The 16,008-nt window shown below is 51.8% G+C and overlaps 10 protein-coding genes across 10 annotated transcripts; 2 read left to right on the plus strand and 8 right to left on the minus strand.

Annotated features, from left to right (window-relative positions):
• Nucleotides 1–318: 318 nt before the first annotated feature.
• On the minus strand, nt 319–798 carry C8Q71DRAFT_691331 (uncharacterized protein; the record flags this gene model as incomplete). Its single annotated transcript, XM_047919864.1, has 1 exon — nt 319–798. A coding segment is annotated over one exon (480 nt), but the record flags the coding sequence as incomplete, so codon positions are not given.
• C8Q71DRAFT_799856 (uncharacterized protein) lies at nt 799–1,389 on the minus strand (the record flags this gene model as incomplete). Its single annotated transcript, XM_047925923.1, has 3 exons — nt 799–1,092; nt 1,148–1,245; nt 1,293–1,389. The coding sequence occupies 3 exons, from the start codon at nt 1,387–1,389 to the stop codon at nt 799–801; spliced, it is 489 nt and encodes a 162-aa protein (XP_047772552.1).
• A 556-nt stretch (nt 1,390–1,945) lies between these two features.
• C8Q71DRAFT_718804 (uncharacterized protein) lies at nt 1,946–2,242 on the minus strand (the record flags this gene model as incomplete). Its single annotated transcript, XM_047921254.1, has 1 exon — nt 1,946–2,242. The coding sequence occupies one exon, from the start codon at nt 2,240–2,242 to the stop codon at nt 1,946–1,948; it is 297 nt and encodes a 98-aa protein (XP_047772553.1).
• A 678-nt stretch (nt 2,243–2,920) lies between these two features.
• C8Q71DRAFT_863577 (uncharacterized protein) lies at nt 2,921–6,433 on the plus strand (the record flags this gene model as incomplete). Its single annotated transcript, XM_047928193.1, has 1 exon — nt 2,921–6,433. The coding sequence occupies one exon, from the start codon at nt 2,921–2,923 to the stop codon at nt 6,431–6,433; it is 3,513 nt and encodes a 1,170-aa protein (XP_047772554.1).
• Nucleotides 6,434–7,708: 1,275 nt separating this feature from the next.
• C8Q71DRAFT_694202 (uncharacterized protein) lies at nt 7,709–8,017 on the minus strand (the record flags this gene model as incomplete). Its single annotated transcript, XM_047919896.1, has 1 exon — nt 7,709–8,017. A coding segment is annotated over one exon (309 nt), but the record flags the coding sequence as incomplete, so codon positions are not given.
• An 83-nt stretch (nt 8,018–8,100) lies between these two features.
• On the minus strand, nt 8,101–8,499 carry C8Q71DRAFT_691686 (uncharacterized protein; the record flags this gene model as incomplete). The annotated part of the gene is made up of 1 exon (XM_047919868.1): nt 8,101–8,499. A coding segment is annotated over one exon (399 nt), but the record flags the coding sequence as incomplete, so codon positions are not given.
• Nucleotides 8,500–8,707: 208 nt separating this feature from the next.
• Nucleotides 8,708–9,408, minus strand: C8Q71DRAFT_799857 (uncharacterized protein; the record flags this gene model as incomplete). Its single annotated transcript, XM_047925924.1, has 2 exons — nt 8,708–8,734; nt 8,815–9,408. The coding sequence occupies 2 exons, from the start codon at nt 9,406–9,408 to the stop codon at nt 8,708–8,710; spliced, it is 621 nt and encodes a 206-aa protein (XP_047772557.1).
• Nucleotides 9,409–9,882: 474 nt separating this feature from the next.
• Nucleotides 9,883–10,257, minus strand: C8Q71DRAFT_718774 (uncharacterized protein; the record flags this gene model as incomplete). Its single annotated transcript, XM_047921250.1, has 1 exon — nt 9,883–10,257. A coding segment is annotated over one exon (375 nt), but the record flags the coding sequence as incomplete, so codon positions are not given.
• Nucleotides 10,258–11,508: 1,251 nt separating this feature from the next.
• C8Q71DRAFT_728345 (uncharacterized protein) lies at nt 11,509–14,215 on the minus strand (the record flags this gene model as incomplete). The annotated part of the gene is made up of 19 exons (XM_047921949.1): nt 11,509–11,739; nt 11,893–11,981; nt 12,128–12,186; nt 12,239–12,325; nt 12,376–12,450; nt 12,504–12,557; nt 12,605–12,643; nt 12,695–12,841; nt 12,881–12,961; nt 13,011–13,096; nt 13,209–13,257; nt 13,313–13,366; nt 13,416–13,433; nt 13,487–13,540; nt 13,594–13,797; nt 13,856–13,888; nt 13,941–14,024; nt 14,087–14,158; nt 14,208–14,215. The coding sequence occupies 19 exons, from the start codon at nt 14,213–14,215 to the stop codon at nt 11,509–11,511; spliced, it is 1,524 nt and encodes a 507-aa protein (XP_047772559.1).
• Nucleotides 14,216–14,693: 478 nt separating this feature from the next.
• Nucleotides 14,694–15,907, plus strand: C8Q71DRAFT_863579 (uncharacterized protein; the record flags this gene model as incomplete). Its single annotated transcript, XM_047928194.1, has 6 exons — nt 14,694–14,733; nt 14,782–14,858; nt 14,913–15,076; nt 15,127–15,486; nt 15,542–15,698; nt 15,752–15,907. 6 exons carry the CDS (start codon nt 14,694–14,696, stop codon nt 15,905–15,907), a joined length of 954 nt encoding a protein of 317 aa, XP_047772560.1.
• Nucleotides 15,908–16,008: the final 101 nt, after the last annotated feature.

Genomic DNA, 16,008 nt, shown 5'->3' on the forward strand with positions numbered 1-16,008 from the left:
TGTGAGATTGGTGGGATCTGTATTGGCACTTGACTCTGCAAGGCTGTCTGGGTCTTTTTGCAACTGGGGCTGTTTGTCCCTATTGGCTCACTTCACCATTTCCCACTGAGACTCCTTATATGGTTTCTCAACATCAAATGGCTGCTTCTCTGACCATTTCAATGCACTATGCATGGTATTTGGCATATACTTGGCACCTTTCATGGTGCGGTATGAATGAATGAGAGCCACACGGGTCACACCCTCAACACTTGGACTTAATGTCCCATCATACTTAAGCTTTGTTATCTCATCCAGCAGCTCAAGCTCTCTGAATTCCTGTCTTAGCCAGCCAGTTACACCACCCATGAACTTGGAGTTGTCAAAACCCTGTACAATAATGGTCCCTTGGTATGTGGATCCACGGGAAAGGCAGGTGTACACTGACTGGTGGTTCTTGCAGTTCTGCAAATCAACCACATTATAGGGCCGTGTGTGTCCCTGAGAGCTGAAATCTGTCATGGCAAAATTGGGTATCAATGCTACCTGTGTCCTATGGATTGTTAATGTGCGGTCATTGGGCATCAGACAAGGTATCTTCATAGACTGTGCAGCAATGGGCACTACATTTTCTGGAAGGCCATCCAACTTCACAGGTGTTGGCGCAGCTGTGAGCTTTACAAATACAACCTCAAGCATTCTCTTATCACCAGTTAGTGGCTTAGATGACCAGCCAACAACAATGGCTTCTGCACCATTTGTTACATTGCATTCTGTGGCTTCATTTGCCTTGATCATGACAGGTAGTCCTATACACAGTCACAACTTTCCTGGATGGTTATTAGTGTCCTTGTGTGGCAGAATCCAGAGCTGTTCCTGCAGATGAGGATGAATCGTGTCAACATTGTGCTTCACCTCTGCATTCTTCTTGGATTTATTGTGCCTAGTACCCTCGTCTGGACTGCCATAGTGATCAAGTGAATAGAATGTCTCCAGTGTCTGTCCTGTATCCTTGGCAAATCGTGTCACACCACGCTCATTGATGCGGTCTCTGTGTGAGTTGTATGATAGAATCATGGACACATTCCGGAAGTTGGGATCATTCAGCTTGGGCTTGCCTTTTCCACGGCCAGCTATACGGCCCCGCAGAAAATTGAGATCAGTATGCCTTGTAGCGCAGATTCTCTAGCGGTTTCCTGAATTTGGCATTCTCCAAGGTCTGTGATTTTTGTCGCATGTTCTGTCGGAGTATGACCACTGTTGTTACTTGATGCCATTGGCTTTGCCTAGAGATGCCTCTTGCTGCCTCCAACTAGATGCAGAGTGCCTGAGACTGCTGACCTTGGCTGAGAACAATGAGAATCCTGAACCTGGTGGCTCAAGCTGGGCAAAATCACCAGCAAAGATCATGTTGCCTCCAAAGGGCTCTCCATCATTATGGAAAATGTGGCACAGACAAGCTGAGATATCATATAAATGATTGCAGTCCACCATGGATATCTCATCTATGAACATGTAGTCCACATTCTTCAGCCTGTCACGCACATTGCGCAGAGTACCTGAGTTTGCATCCCCATACTTTGAGAAACCTAACATGGAGTGATAGGTTGATCCTGATATAAGTGAGGCAGCAGAACCTGTTGGTACCATGCATATAAATCTGTATCCCTCATTACGGGAATGGAAGAATGTAATCAATGCCTTGATGACTTGGGAGTTGCCTGTTCCAGCCATGCCACCCAAGTACATCTTCAATGTTTCTCCCTGTGGCTGGGTGGCATGATTAGCAACAATGCGGAATGCCCGTTCTTGCTCGGTATTAAGCTGGAAGTTGTTTACTGTATGATCAATGATGTCCTGATTTTTCTTGTCTGAAGCTTTAAATTTGGCTGACATGTAGTCATAGTCCACTGCTTTGACAGAGTCCACATAGTCAGGCGCTGTAGGATGTGTGAGTTATTATTAATCACTGGAGGGTGCCTGTTCCTCTCATGAGATCCATCTGACGGGAAGTGAACTGGTGTGCAGCAAATGCATCATCCCAAGATTGCCCAGATTGCTTCAGGTCTGTACCTGTCCTCCATGGCTTGAACAACATAAGCATAACAAGACAATACTCTTCCCTGTTTCCTTTGTCTTTCCTTGGAAGACTGCCACCTACAAAGTTAGGGACCCTTGCACAATGCTCAGGCTGCATGACTGCCATGCGTGTCTCATACTGCGGATGGGTTGGAAGAAATCGACTAGTGTGACGGATAGGCATCACTATGCCTGTCCAGTACTATAGATTATGAACCATCTAGTGTAGATAAGATTAGATCATGCATGTACTTAGCCATCTGCCTTCCTTTTTGGGAAGCAACTGATCTTAACCTTCTACTGCCACCTCGTACGCGTGCGAATCACCGCACCGTCCGAGTGTGGAGTCCTGTCTCTAGTCGAGAGTGCTCCTCGCACTCTGACAAACAGTGCGAGCTCCTCGCCGCGCTGAGGAGCACGGCTCCTCGCTGTCTCCTAAACCGGGCGGCTCCTCGCCAGCTCATTGCCCTGGGCTCCTCGCCGTGGGCTCTCCTCGCAGGCTCCTCGCCAGCGTACGACTACAGCCGGCTCCTCGCCTTGCTGACGACAACAGCCGGCTCCTCGCCACGCTGACGACACTCGACTAGGCTCCTCGCCCGTCTAGGAATGACCCTCAACTGGCTCCTCGCCCCGTCTAGGACTCACCCATCAGCACTGGCAGCAGTGCACCAAGGTCGCCCCTGGCCTATAGAGCCGTGAAGCCCGTTCACACCCCTGAACAAGGCCTCCCAGATAGGCCGAACTCTTACATTGGTGGACACTCAGGGGAACGGTCCACTTCCCTGCTCTATTACGGCCAGCTCATCATTCTATTCCTGTCTAATCATTGCCATTCACTTCCTATCCTATCTGGTCCATTATAATGCCTTTGTCGACGTGGCTTCCCAGGTCCCAGTGGGATGCCCTGTCACCATTCCGGGAACTCGAGCGCGCATTCCCGTCGAACAGCGCGCGCGAGTACAGCGCCCGCACCTTCTCCTCGACGATCGCGCCTCGAGGCTACCCTCCACCCCTTTCCGCCACTCCCCGCGACTCGCGAGCCTCTCCAGTGCCCGTTCCGTGCGTCTGGAGGTCCGTGGGAACGGAACCAGCGCGCAAGCGCCGGAGCGCGCTGAACGCGCGGCCCTTCGCGCTCGACTTCCCTCGACCTCCACCCCTCTCGTGCCCGGCCGACCACCCGAACGCTCAAGGCACCACCCTCGCAGACGGCCCTCAAGACAAGTACAGAGCTGTGCGAAGCCGCACGCTCGGTACAGGTAGCTGCACCGCCACCTCCAGCACCAGGCCGGAAGTCGAACGACCGCGCGCCTTGCGCCATGGCGAAGCCGACGCGTCGACGTGCGCGCTAGCACCGCGACCGGAGGCCCCTCACTCGACGAGGTCGATCGACACGCAGCGCTCCTGCGAGCAACCACGCGCGCTGCGCAACGGCGAGCCCAACACGTCGACGCGGACGCTAACACCCCGGCGGAACGGCCCACGCACGACGCGTACGGCCGAGGCCCAGTGCACCCGCAAGCCCGACGCACCGGCCGCCTCGACGCGCGCAAGAGCTAACGCAGCCGAGGATCCGCGCGCCGCGCTCACGAGCCGCGCGTCCTGCGCCTGCAAGACCGTCTCGCAGGACGCACCGACGATCGCGTGGACGAGCCCCGGCGCAGGAGCGAGCATAGACACGGGTAGAGAGGAGTGGACCCCGGTGAGTTCCTCAACACTTCACCCTCCACCGTCCTCTCCGCCGCCCTCGCCCTCGCCTTCGCTCGTGCTCGCCGCGGCTCTGCGCGCCGAGCTCGCTCCACCTTCTACCCTGCGCGTGCGTCGTGCGCTCGCGCCCTCTCCTGTCGCGTCCGCGCCCTACGGCACACCCTCTCCCTTCGCCCGTCGGTCGCCCTCTCCCACTCGCTCGCACGCGCCGTCTCCCGCACGCACGCACGCATCGACTCCTGCGCGCTCACATCCGCCGTCTCCCGCGTGCTCGCACTCGCCCTCGCGCGCACGTTTCGCGGCTGTGCCCGCCGCCCTCGCCCCGCCCCCGCTTTCGCTCCAGCTCTCGACCGGCGTGCCTGCGATCCGCGAGCGCGTCGCGCCGTCTTCCTTGGAACGCGCCCGCCGTCTGCCGTCTCCTGCGCGCTCGCGCTCGCACTCGTCCTCGCTCGTGCGCTTCGCGGCTGTGCCCGCCGCGTTCGCTTCGCCCTTGCTCGACAACCACTCGACCGCCCACGGAACCACCCCGGCGGACAGCCCTCAAGATAAGTACCGAGCTGCGCGAAGTTGCCGCGCGCTCGGTACAAGCAGCTGCCCCGCCGCCTCCGGTTCAAGGCCTAAGGTCGAGCCACCGCGCCCTCTGCGCGACGACAAGTTCGAAGCGTCAGCGCCCCGCGAATGCGACGCACCGTCTCCTTCCGAATGCGCGCGCTCGCACCCGCCCGCGCGCGTGCGTTTAACGGCTGTGCCCGCCGCGCTCGCTCCTTCCTCGACGCTGCCGCCCGCCGCGCTCACCCTGTCCTCCGCACGCTCATCCTCACTCCCGACCCACGCGCTCTCGACCGATGTGCCTGCGGTTCGCGAACGCGTCGCGCCGTCTTTCTTGGAACGCGCCCGCCGTCTGCCGTCGCCCGCGCGCTTGCGCTCGCTCCCGCCCTCGCTCGTGCGCTTCGCGGCTGTGCCTGCCGCGCTCGCTTCGCCCTCGCTCGACCAGAACTCGACCGCCCACGGCTTCGCCCCCACAAACAGCCCGCAAGATGCGTACCGAGCCGGGCGAGATCGCACGCTCGGTACCGGCAGCCGTCCCGCCGTCACCAGCTCAAGGCTGGAGGGCGAACATTCGCGCGCCCCGCGCGACAGCGTGCCCGACGCGTCGACGCGTACGCTAGCGCCCCGACTGGAGGTCCCTCACCCGACACGGATGACCGAAGCGCACCACGTCCGCGAACTAGACGTACCGGCTAACTCGTCGCGTGCAACAGCAAGCGCGGAGGAGGGCTCGCTCGCCGCGCAAACAAACCGCGCATCTCGCGCCTACAAGGACACCTCGCAGGACGCATCGACGCGCACGGCCAGGCACCCTAGGGATGCACCGACGAGTGCGCGGACAGACCACCGCGATGGGAGGAGCGGGGAGATTGACAGAGAGGAGAGGAAAGTCAGGATGACTCCGGTGAGTACGACTGCCCCTCATCCCCCGTCCTCTCCACCGCCCTCATGCTACGTGCCCTCGCCCTTGCCCGTCTCCGCTCGTCCGTTTGCGCTCTCGACCGATCCGCCTGCGCCCCGCGAACGTGATCCGCCGTCTCCCTTCGAACGCACCCGCCGGCTGTCTCCCGCGCGCCCGCACACGTCGTCAATCGTGCGCTTTGCGGCTCTGCCCACCGCTCTCGCTCCGCCCGCGTTCAACGACCACTCGCCCCCGCTTTCGCTCTCGAACGGCGCGCGTGTCGCTGCGCCCTTGCCCTCGCTCGACAATCCTCCTTCCGACGAGCCTCTACGCACGCAGCCCGCGCGTCCTGCGCGTCCTCTCTCGCGTCCCGTCAGCCCCTCGTCGCGCACTTCCGCTCCGGTGCGTTGTCAAACCATCTACGAGGATGTGCGATTGGTACTCCGCACTCCTCGTAGCCAATTGGCCGTTGCCGAGGTGACGAACAAAGACTGCGGCGCCCGCGCTCAACAGGAAAACGGGCAACAGTTTGGCGGCGCGACACGCGAAGGGCAAGCCCTCGTTGATGCGCTACGTGAGGAACAGCCCGCACGCGCTGTTTCGCCGCGGTCTCACGCGCGAGCAGTAGTGCGCGCGCATCACGAACAGCACCTTCGAGCCGCCGCGCAACACAGAGATGAGGCACAAGCCTATCGCCGAGCCTACGAGTTTGCGCAACACGAGAGCGTGCCTGCTCGTGCCGCTTCACCCTCGACCGTGCTCACCGCGCGTCCACTCGCACTCGATGCACTCGACTCGCACGACTCTGTGCCATCGTCATTGACGTGTCCACCGGTGTCGTTGGAAGACGTGGCCCTTGCTGGTACCCACTTTCCCGGCTCCGCACGTTCGCCCTTGCCGCTGCATGTGTCGTCTCCATCGCCAGACACGCTCCTTCCGATGCGCTCTTCTGCGCCCTCGCCACCGCTTGGTCTGCCTTCGTGCGACAGCGTCTCCCCGCCTTCCGCGCGTCCGTCGCCGCCGCCTGATCTCGCGTCCTGCAGCTCCGCATCCGCGCTCGCCCCGCAACGCGAAACACTCGCCCAGTTCTGGGGCAGTTTCATGCGGAAACCCCAGGTTTCGACAACCCACCCACCCTCTACCACGCCTCCTTTATCCTTACGCCCACCTCTTCTCGTTGGAATCTCGAGCCGAAACTCCCCACGGATCGTTCCGACTTGAGATTGGGGGGCAGTAGGGGGTAGGGGAGGACAGGCACCTAGGATGTAGGCTAGAAGGGCCAGCCGACCCTAGCCCGGGCAGGACGGCCACTCCCTGCGAGGAGGACAGCTTAGGATGGAATCCAAGCTGAAGGCTTAGCCATGGGACTGGAGCTCGGGATGCTGTACGAGTGGGAGGACACGGTACCAGCAGGACAGCTCAGTCTCTGTGCAGGACGGAGTCCAAGCCAGAAGCTTAGCTGGACTCGGACTGGAGCTCAGCGGGTTGTGCGAGTGGATGAACGAGGTACAAGCTGGTGAGCTCAGTGCGCAGTGTGGTTTTGGAGAAGCGCAAGAGTGCGCGAATTGGGACCTTTTTCAAAACTTCGCTTTTTCTTCTTTTTTCCATATGTTTTCTCCTCTTTTCTCATGCTCATGTCTACTCTACACCCCACATCCACACTATATGCTTCATAATGGGGGGCTCTGTGACGGATAGGCATCACTATGCCTGTCCAGTACTATAGATTATGAACCATCTAGTGTAGATAAGATTAGATCATGCATGTACTTAGCCATCTGCCTTCCTTTTTGGGAAGCAACTGATCTTAACCTTCTACTGCCACCTCGTACGCGTGCGAATCACCGCACCGTCCGAGTGTGGAGTCCTGTCTCTAGTCGAGAGTGCTCCTCGCACTCTGACAAACAGTGCGAGCTCCTCGCCGCGCTGAGGAGCACGGCTCCTCGCTGTCTCCTAAACCGGGCGGCTCCTCGCCAGCTCGTTGCCCTGGGCTCCTCGCCGTGGGCTCTCCTCGCAGGCTCCTCGCCAGCGTACGACTACAGCCGGCTCCTCGCCTTGCTGACGACAACAGCCGGCTCCTCGCCACGCTGACGACACTCGACTAGGCTCCTCGCCCGTCTAGGAACGACCCTCAACTGGCTCCTCGCCCCGTCTAGGACTCACCCATCAGCACTGGCAGCAGTGCACCAAGGTCGCCCCTGGCCTATAGAGCCGTGAAGCCCGTTCACACCCCTGAACAAGGCCTCCCAGATAGGCCGAACTCTTACAACTAGGCTCATGGAACTGTTCAGCAGCATACTTCTTTTCATCCTCTTCTGCCTGAAGTGCAGTATCCTTGGTAAGCAACATTTCATCGTCACTATCAGTCTCATATTGTGTGGTGGGTCCACCACCTCGCTGTCTGGGCAAAGGCTTGATGTCCCTGACCTGTTCAGCTTTCACATTTTGTGTCAAATGGGTGATCTTTTCATTGACACCTCTGAGCTTTTGTGTTGCTTGCTTTTTTGCACGACCCATGGTCTGTTTTTCAGCCAGTCGGATCCAGTCATATAGGCTAACATGGTCATATTTTGTAGGCCTGTGGATGTAATCAATCTGCTGGGATATGCCAACAAAACTGTCCTTGCTCTTTCCAATGACCACCTTGACAGGGTTCTGGTCAAGATTATGCCATATGTCTTCCTCAGTCCAGGCTTTCATCACTTCATACTTGTAGCTGCACCAGTAAAATGGTTTGAATATGTGGCTAGTATAATGATCAGGATGGTTGAGTAAATACATACAGGCCATAGGTGCTCCAGTTTCTGCACTTGCAGACAGTGCATTGACCAGAATATTCTTGTAATAAGCTTACGGGCCCGAATTTTCCTGTCTGTGCCATCCTCCGTGAGGAGTTCTGTGTTGCGTGTAAACACAGTCTTTACTGCAGAGAACATTGTGTGGGTCTTCAGTGGTATTTTGGTGATGTAGTCTGTGACATAGGCTGTGATAGCTTTGATGGCAGTCCCTGAGAGCAGACTGGTCACATCACTATTGCATCGCAAGATATATGTCAGTGCTGGGGTGAAGCTATTTAGCCGGGCTTCTCCCTGTTTCATGAGCAATGCTCCACTGTTAGGGTCAAGTATGGTACACGGCCTCACAGGACGAGGGAATCGTCTCTTGCAGACCTTGAGCAATTTACCTGTTTTCTGATCCAACTTGCAGCCACCTGCACCTGCAGAGCACTGATGTCTGTTGGATTTGTACAGGATATCATTCACTGTCTGTCTGAATTGAGCCCACCAATTGCTGTCTGAATAGCATGTGCAGCCAGCACAATCTGCTTCATGCTTGACAGATGGTGGTGGTAGCGGCAGAGTCAATGTAGGAGGATCCTGATAGTCCTTGGATTCTTGTGAAGTTTTGATATCCTCCTCAACATTGGCCATAGTTGAGCTCACAAACTCAGCTTGGTGTGTACCCTCAAGATATTCAACCATTTTTTGTTGAAAATCAGAGTTGGGATCCATGATACGGTCTCTGATTTCTTGTGGTGTGAGTGAATTCACAATCCATAACATGAGATGAAGATGAAGTGTCATGCGTCCTTGCTGTTCCACAGTGCCATAGCATGCTGCAGTTTCACCATATAGCCCAGGATGAGCAGCTCCCACTCCTAAGACATGCTTGATGAATAGCTCCACTACAACATGGAAGAAGCGTGCACCAGCAACTGGGTTTGAAGCAATTAACCTTGTACGGGTGTCACTATCCAGTACTAGTTCTGGCTTGTATGTCTCATTTGTGTCAGCAAAATACAGGCAAAGCGGATGTTTTACATCTGCTGGTGCAAATGTAATGAACCATGAGGGTGCTCCAAGATATGAAGTAAGAGCCCATATCTCATTTCTCATGTATTTTCTGTTGGTCAATGAACCCTGAACTTTATGTGCAACATGGTCAATGTCCTGTATGAGCTGGTAGCAGTCTTTCTCAGCCTGTGTCTCTGGCTTGTAATGATGACCGTCCTTTAGCTTATCTGTCAGGTGTGCAAGCACACTTTCATCAATGGACAGTATCCGTTTGGCAATGTCTGGAAATTTCTGTTGCTCTGCAAGAAGAAATCCTCCTGCTGTACTGTTTTTGATCTGTTCATGATTGAAGGCAACTAGTGGAAAGTATTGCTCAAACTGAAACCGCTTGTCATGATACATCAGCAACTGATGTTTCCTCTCTGCCTCAGATACCTTTGCATATCCACGGGCATTGCCAGGACCACCAAGTCCATATGGAAACAGCCATGGGAACATCTGCAGATACAATTGCGGGTTGGAAAACCAAGACTGTGGCTGGTCTGACTGTCCAATACCTAGCGCCATGTTCTTTTTATTTTTGAAATACTGTAGTGCATATGCACGAAGGGCATTGGTACTCATCTTGGATAATTGCTCACCCACCAGCCCATGGACAACAAATGGACATGGCCCTTCAGTGGTGCCTTCATTGTCATCTGTGTCATTGGCAGCCTTAGCCTCTTCATCCTTTCCGCCATCACCAGGATGATAGTCTACAATGACAGGAGGACTGTCCTCAGGATACATGTTCAAATTCTTGTATGGTGAGGTCTGCATAGTCTATGTGATTGAGCTTGAGCCATTCCAGAGCATTGGCCACTTTATTGCGTCTCACTAGCAATGGAGTGCGATGATGTTATATATGTATGCAAGCACTTCATCCAGCTCCTCAGGGCTAGGAGGCAATGCATTGTATACCTTTGGCATAGGTATGGTATGGCATACTGCATTGGCTATCATTTTACTTTGCAGAGAGCCCTTGACATGAACAACACATCTGTTATGGTTAACTCGGCTAATGAGAGTGCGCTCAGCCCAAGTCAGGTTCTGCAACTGCACAGGTACCTCTCCAATCCACAGCCCATTGGGTAGTGCCTGTTGTGGTGCTGTGCCATTGTCCAATGTCATCTTGCAGTTCTGACAAACATGTGAAGATTTTGGGAGAAGAACAGGCCCTTTTAGTTCCTCTACATGATCACATTCTGACTGTCATTCTTTTCTTGTCACACCTGTGCCATCTGTTTCAAGGAGGTGCAATTTGTGAGATACTGTTGACAGAGGATACAGTGTTGAAAATGGAGTTCATAAGCCATACACTGCACAACCAGTTTCTGCATGTTGTAGTGGATGAATAGCTTTGGAGTAATCTGCTATCACTTGCTGTATCAGAAGTGGGCTTGGTGGTGGTGGTAGGAAAGGTATGCTGGATGATGCATCAAATTTGGTGGTATTGCGGAACTTCTGCACCCATGCTGTTGACTTTACATGTCCACTCCATTTTTGGAGAAGCAACACACATGTACTGCATTGACTTTGACACTGGCGATGCTGTACTGCAGTACATATGGTGCTCACTGATGATTTCAATTGACATTGAATATTGTGTAGCTTTGTTATGATTTTGAGATGCTTGTGAGGTAGTGTAACCCATTGCTGCAATGGGATACGGGCCACAAGCAATCTTTTTGACTCTGCTGAATATGCTTTTACATCATCTGTCCTGCAATGTGTTGCAAATACAAAGCAGTCATTGGGCATGGAATGGTCTGGCAGCAAATCATAAGATGCATCCCAAAATGGCTGGAGCTGGGATCAAGTCCATTGCTCCCCTCCCCCATACTGCCACATTTTCTGCTTGTTTTGTTGGGCTTGAACAATCTTTTTGAATATATGCTCATGATAGTCAAACTGTTGCATAAATGACTGCACATGGTCATGGTGGGCACACTGATGTACAAGCAGCCCTGATACTTTTGCAGAGTAGTCATGTGAAAACATCACATTGCGGGACAGGGCAAGTTTAATCTGCTGGACCAAAGGTTTCAGCATGATACGCAGCACTACAAAACTGCCTGGACTGTGACACAGCGTGTGACATTCCAGGTGTCTGTCATGAGCTGTGTGGTGGTGGTGTTGCTACTGCAGCCAATCAAAGCCCATGCCCAGCACAGAAGAACTGTGAAGGTAAAAAAATCCAGTTTGCATACACAGCTTCATGGTGGTTGGAGGAAGAGATGTTAGATGCCAAAGTATGGTTGATCTTGAACATGTGTACTGCAATCTTCATATCACATGACTTTTTCACATCACATGTATGCATGTAACATGATTTTATCTCATCCATTGAGCAGTGGCATGTGATTGGTTCATATTGCACACATGTTATCAGGCGTAGCAGCATATTCATATGTTCATAGTGTCATACAGACATAAGGCATACACATTGCAATAAGTCCATGTTCAGTTACCCCTAGCCTCATTCCCAACCAAGATGACAACACCAACAACATTGAGTGACAGATTGGTAGGCTCACCCGCACGACCATAGGTGGACACAGTGTGCAGCACAGCCACAACAGAATGGTGCACTGGCTCCTTCTCAACAATAGGACAGTTGGCAGGCAATTGTCTCAATGTCAAAGACAGGGGCCTCCTGCTGCTCAAAATAGTGCCTGGCATCCCAGATGGGTACTGTGAAATCACAAAAATAAGAGTGTGTCCATGACCATCACAAGGCCACAAAAAACATACTCTTCTGGTTTGAAGACACTGCTACCTGTGAGCTTGATATTCCGCAGGCCGGCTGCGGGACTTGGGGTGCTTGGAGGCAGACGGTGAGGACACCTTGTCCTTCATGGGGCTCTTGACGACCTTAGTCAGGTCAACAAAGGACTTTCTGGAGTATGATGGGCGGGATTGGGATTCATCTATTGCTGTATGAGCAGGAACATCATGAATATAATATCATACTTACCAGATTTCATATCTTGGCAGGCAGGGTGTTAAAGGACATGACTGGGCGAGTGTAGCCAGGTAGGCTAGCAGAGAAGTTCTTAGGGCTTGCACGGGCAGGGTTGACGGGCAGGGTTGACAAGCCAGTTGCCAGTGAAGGACCACTGGATAGTGCGCTTGAAGTTCCTGTGTTGATTTGATCAATGGGCATAATAGCACATCTGTGTGTCTTCCTTACTGTCTGTGGATATGAATGCCATGTTCCTGGAATGCATTGATGACAGGATTTGTCTCAACAAACGCATGCTCAGGAACATCATGTTTACTTGAACATATTGGTGAGCACAGTATACATGAGCTGGGTCATTGACATACCGCATAGGCCACATATCTGCATATGTGTTCTCAAGCCATCCCTCAACACTGTCCTTGTCCAATTGCTTGCAGTGCCTGTTGATGCATATCAACAATGTACATCTATACTGTGAAGCAGTTTCTCTCACTCATTGCCTGTAGGGGGAAAGAGCTCAAGCTTGGGCATCATGTAGCTAATGAGCCTGTCAGTATATGTGGATATATAATTAGTACAGCGGTTGACACTCACACTGCACCAGGAACACCAGCAGCATCATCTCTGTCCTTTCTGTTGGATGATCATCAGAAGCATGATTCTATTTTCAGACAAAAGACATACCCAGATGGTTGCTTCCCACGCTTGAGGGTTTCTGGTATCTCAACGACAGTGTCAAGTCTGGTACCCAAAGGTTCAATGCCGTTCACATCAAAATGGAGACCATTTACTGTTTGCCCCCAATGAACACAGCCTCCCTGTATATCACAGCTATCAACAAATTCATGTGACAGTGAACAAATGACGTACTTGTTACTTGTTCCAGCAATGAATGGATTATCCTCTGCATCGGAAAGGACTACCGCCTTTGCCTTGCCTTTGCCTTTATTGCTGTAAACATGGTCAGCTGTTGATCATCTAATCTGATAACATAACTTACACCGTTGTACGTGACTTCTTGGTTGGTGATGCTTTCAGGGACTCTTCTTCATCTGCAACAGGACTTGGTCGCTCAATGCTACACTCCTAAGATCAGATGACATTGCGATGACACAACAAACAACCTACCGCTTGGCTCTCACTTTATCTTTACTGTTAAAGGTCAGCATGCATATATTCCTACATGAATAATTCAAACCTTGGGGATGGTGTTGCTGGACTGTCTGGCAGACCCTGTCAGGTTTGCCCTATCAATCAATGAGCATAGACAATAAGCTGTTATTGCACTGCTCTGGAATGTACCTTTTGATGGGACTATCTGGGGTTGAACCCACAAGGTCAGTGTCCCAGTCAGGGCTAATTGACATGTATATCAACTCTGTGAAACCAGTCACTGTGTACACACCTTGACCTGGACATTTCACTGAAAACACATGAATGAGAGACAGCATATCAAGAGAGAAGCTGACAACTTACAGGATGGAGCGACGTCTTCTCAGTCTTGAGGTAGAGGCATGGCCTTTGGTAGATCTAGAGGTCATTTTGTCAGCAATGCATTAATGAGGTTATATCAAACCACTTACACAACAGGCTCATCATCACTCGACACAATTGTAGCCACATCTGCTATCTCCTGCTGGTCATCCTCTTCATCAGAAAGCTCAACAATATCTTCATCATAATGGTCTTGATAATCGTCAGTGCCCTCAATCCCTCTGGCCTCCCGAGCTTCATCATCAATGAAGCGGCGGACTTCAGCAGCGCTGGCCTTGGCCCTTGCAGATGGACTGTATATGTAATGTATATAGTGAGTGAAAGACATAAGATCAATTGATAATAACACACTGCTTGGGAGGTCCACGCTTAGCTGGCTGTCTGCTGTTGTACATCATTACCTACATCAGCTTACATAACAAAGACAATCACGTACGGCTTCTGCTTTGGCCTTGGGACATAGTCATCTCCACTGTCAAATACCTCCTCAGGTTCAATCTTGCCCATCATAGCCTTGAAGCTGAAAGATGGAGTATAAATATAGTTCAGTACAGTGAGTGAGGTCATGGACAAAGCACTTACGACTGGGTAGCAGCGCGCAGCTTCTTAGGGGTGTTTACAGCACCATGCTTTGTACTACTAGATCTGATACAGCTGCAGTATGAGACACACCCAAGCCACAAATGAACATACAATGACTCACGCAGACATGACAGATTATTGGTATGAATGGGATGAGGTACTGGGGCTGCTTGGAGAGATTTCAGTCTACTTATACAGAGCGTGAGTGAGTTATCTATCAGTGGATCAATCAGATATCCATCAATCGTGTGATTAGTGTGATACTGATAGTTGCCATCAGAAACAGAAGCATGCACAATATCTTGGAAACACAAGCTAGACAGCTACATAAACTGCTGCATACACTCCGAACAGCCACATTTGACAGCTCAGGCAACACACAAATGCATAGGAGTCAATGTAAAACTGAGGGATTTCAAACAATCATGGCTGACAAAGTTCAGTGATCCTGTGGAAGTCTGGCATTCCATTGATTAACACTCATGGAAGCATCAGATGTTTCAGATGCATGTGTTGATGGGAATATAGCCAGTCTTCTCAAGGATGCTGGCTGGACGTGTGTTGGTGTGCTAGCCAGTATCCCACTGCATCCTTTCATCCTGCACTCATGGCTCTCGTCAAGCTGTACGATGCATCCAACAAGTACAGTATGTTCAGCTGCAGATACATCACAGACAAAGACTCACAGACTGAAGGACAACAATTACACAATGAATTGACCCTGGCTCAGAGCGGCAAGAAAGCATCAAAGCAACTTGTGACCATGGCTGCTGTGCGTACTGACATAATAAATTATTCATGAGCTAATAATGCAGGCATTACATAGGCTAATCACTTACGTGCATCTGCGGATGTTCTGAACCATGGGTCTGGCAAGGACAAGTTGCTTGTCTATGGTGGAAAGGACGATGCAGTGGCTGAAGAAATGGTACTCAGTATTCAAGGGTATCTTTTAAAGACCAAGTTACCACCCATCACAAAGGAGTCGGAGTATGTGACTTACCCTACAACATATATAGCATATCTGATCATATATGCAGCATAGCACAGACCAAGGTTGTCCACACAGAGCAATATGTGCGCATTGGAGGCCTGGCAGATCCGCTGTTTGACCAGGGAGCTGTTGCGGTTCTTGCAATTCATCAATTCCTGGAATCAAGGCTTGGGTCGGGGTCATTGCAAGATATGGATGTCAAGCAAGAACAGGGACACATTGTTCTTGACTTTCATAACCGGTACCTCACCCCCCGTAGTGAAGCAGCAGTCACCAGCATCATCCCATTTCCCAATGACTATGATCCAAGACACATCTTGCAAAGCCGGGTTACAGATGAGGTCTTCACAACCAATAATGCTGTGCAGTTCTATGAGCGGGTCAAGCTGGATGGATCTAGTCGCAGGTAAGTGTATTATTTAAGACATTTGTACACTGGCTCATGAATAACACTGTACCAGCAAGTATCAGTTCAAAAAATCTCATCCAACTGCCTTGAGCGTTGGACAGCTTGTTGAGATCCAGACGTCCTTTGCTGTGGTTCCAAGAGGCAAGAAAAAGTACATGCTAATCAACAAGCTACGATCAATCTGTGTTCTTGACCAGAGCATTGAGAATGTACGCACAGATTAGGCTGACCGTATGTTTTACTGCATCTAATCTTTATACAGGAGATCAATCAGGAACGCATCCAAGCAGCCTTGCGGAAGACATCACCTACCCGGAAAGTGAAACGGAATGTGGGCTATGAGGATGATGACAGTGAAGTTGAGGAAGCCAGAGAGGATGTGAAGTGCATGCGGATCAGCAGATCAGAATCTCCGTAGTTATATCTGTGATACTGTGAATGCAGACCATTGGCATAATAGACAGCTACATTGGGATATACATGCATGGCACAGTGGAGTTAAATCCACACAATAATCAG

The sequence above is a fragment of the Rhodofomes roseus genome (assembly GCF_022264815.1).
Source record: "Rhodofomes roseus strain CIRM-BRFM 1785 chromosome Unknown C8Q71scaffold_44, whole genome shotgun sequence".
NCBI classification, from domain to species: Eukaryota; Fungi; Basidiomycota; class Agaricomycetes; order Polyporales; family Fomitopsidaceae; genus Rhodofomes; species Rhodofomes roseus.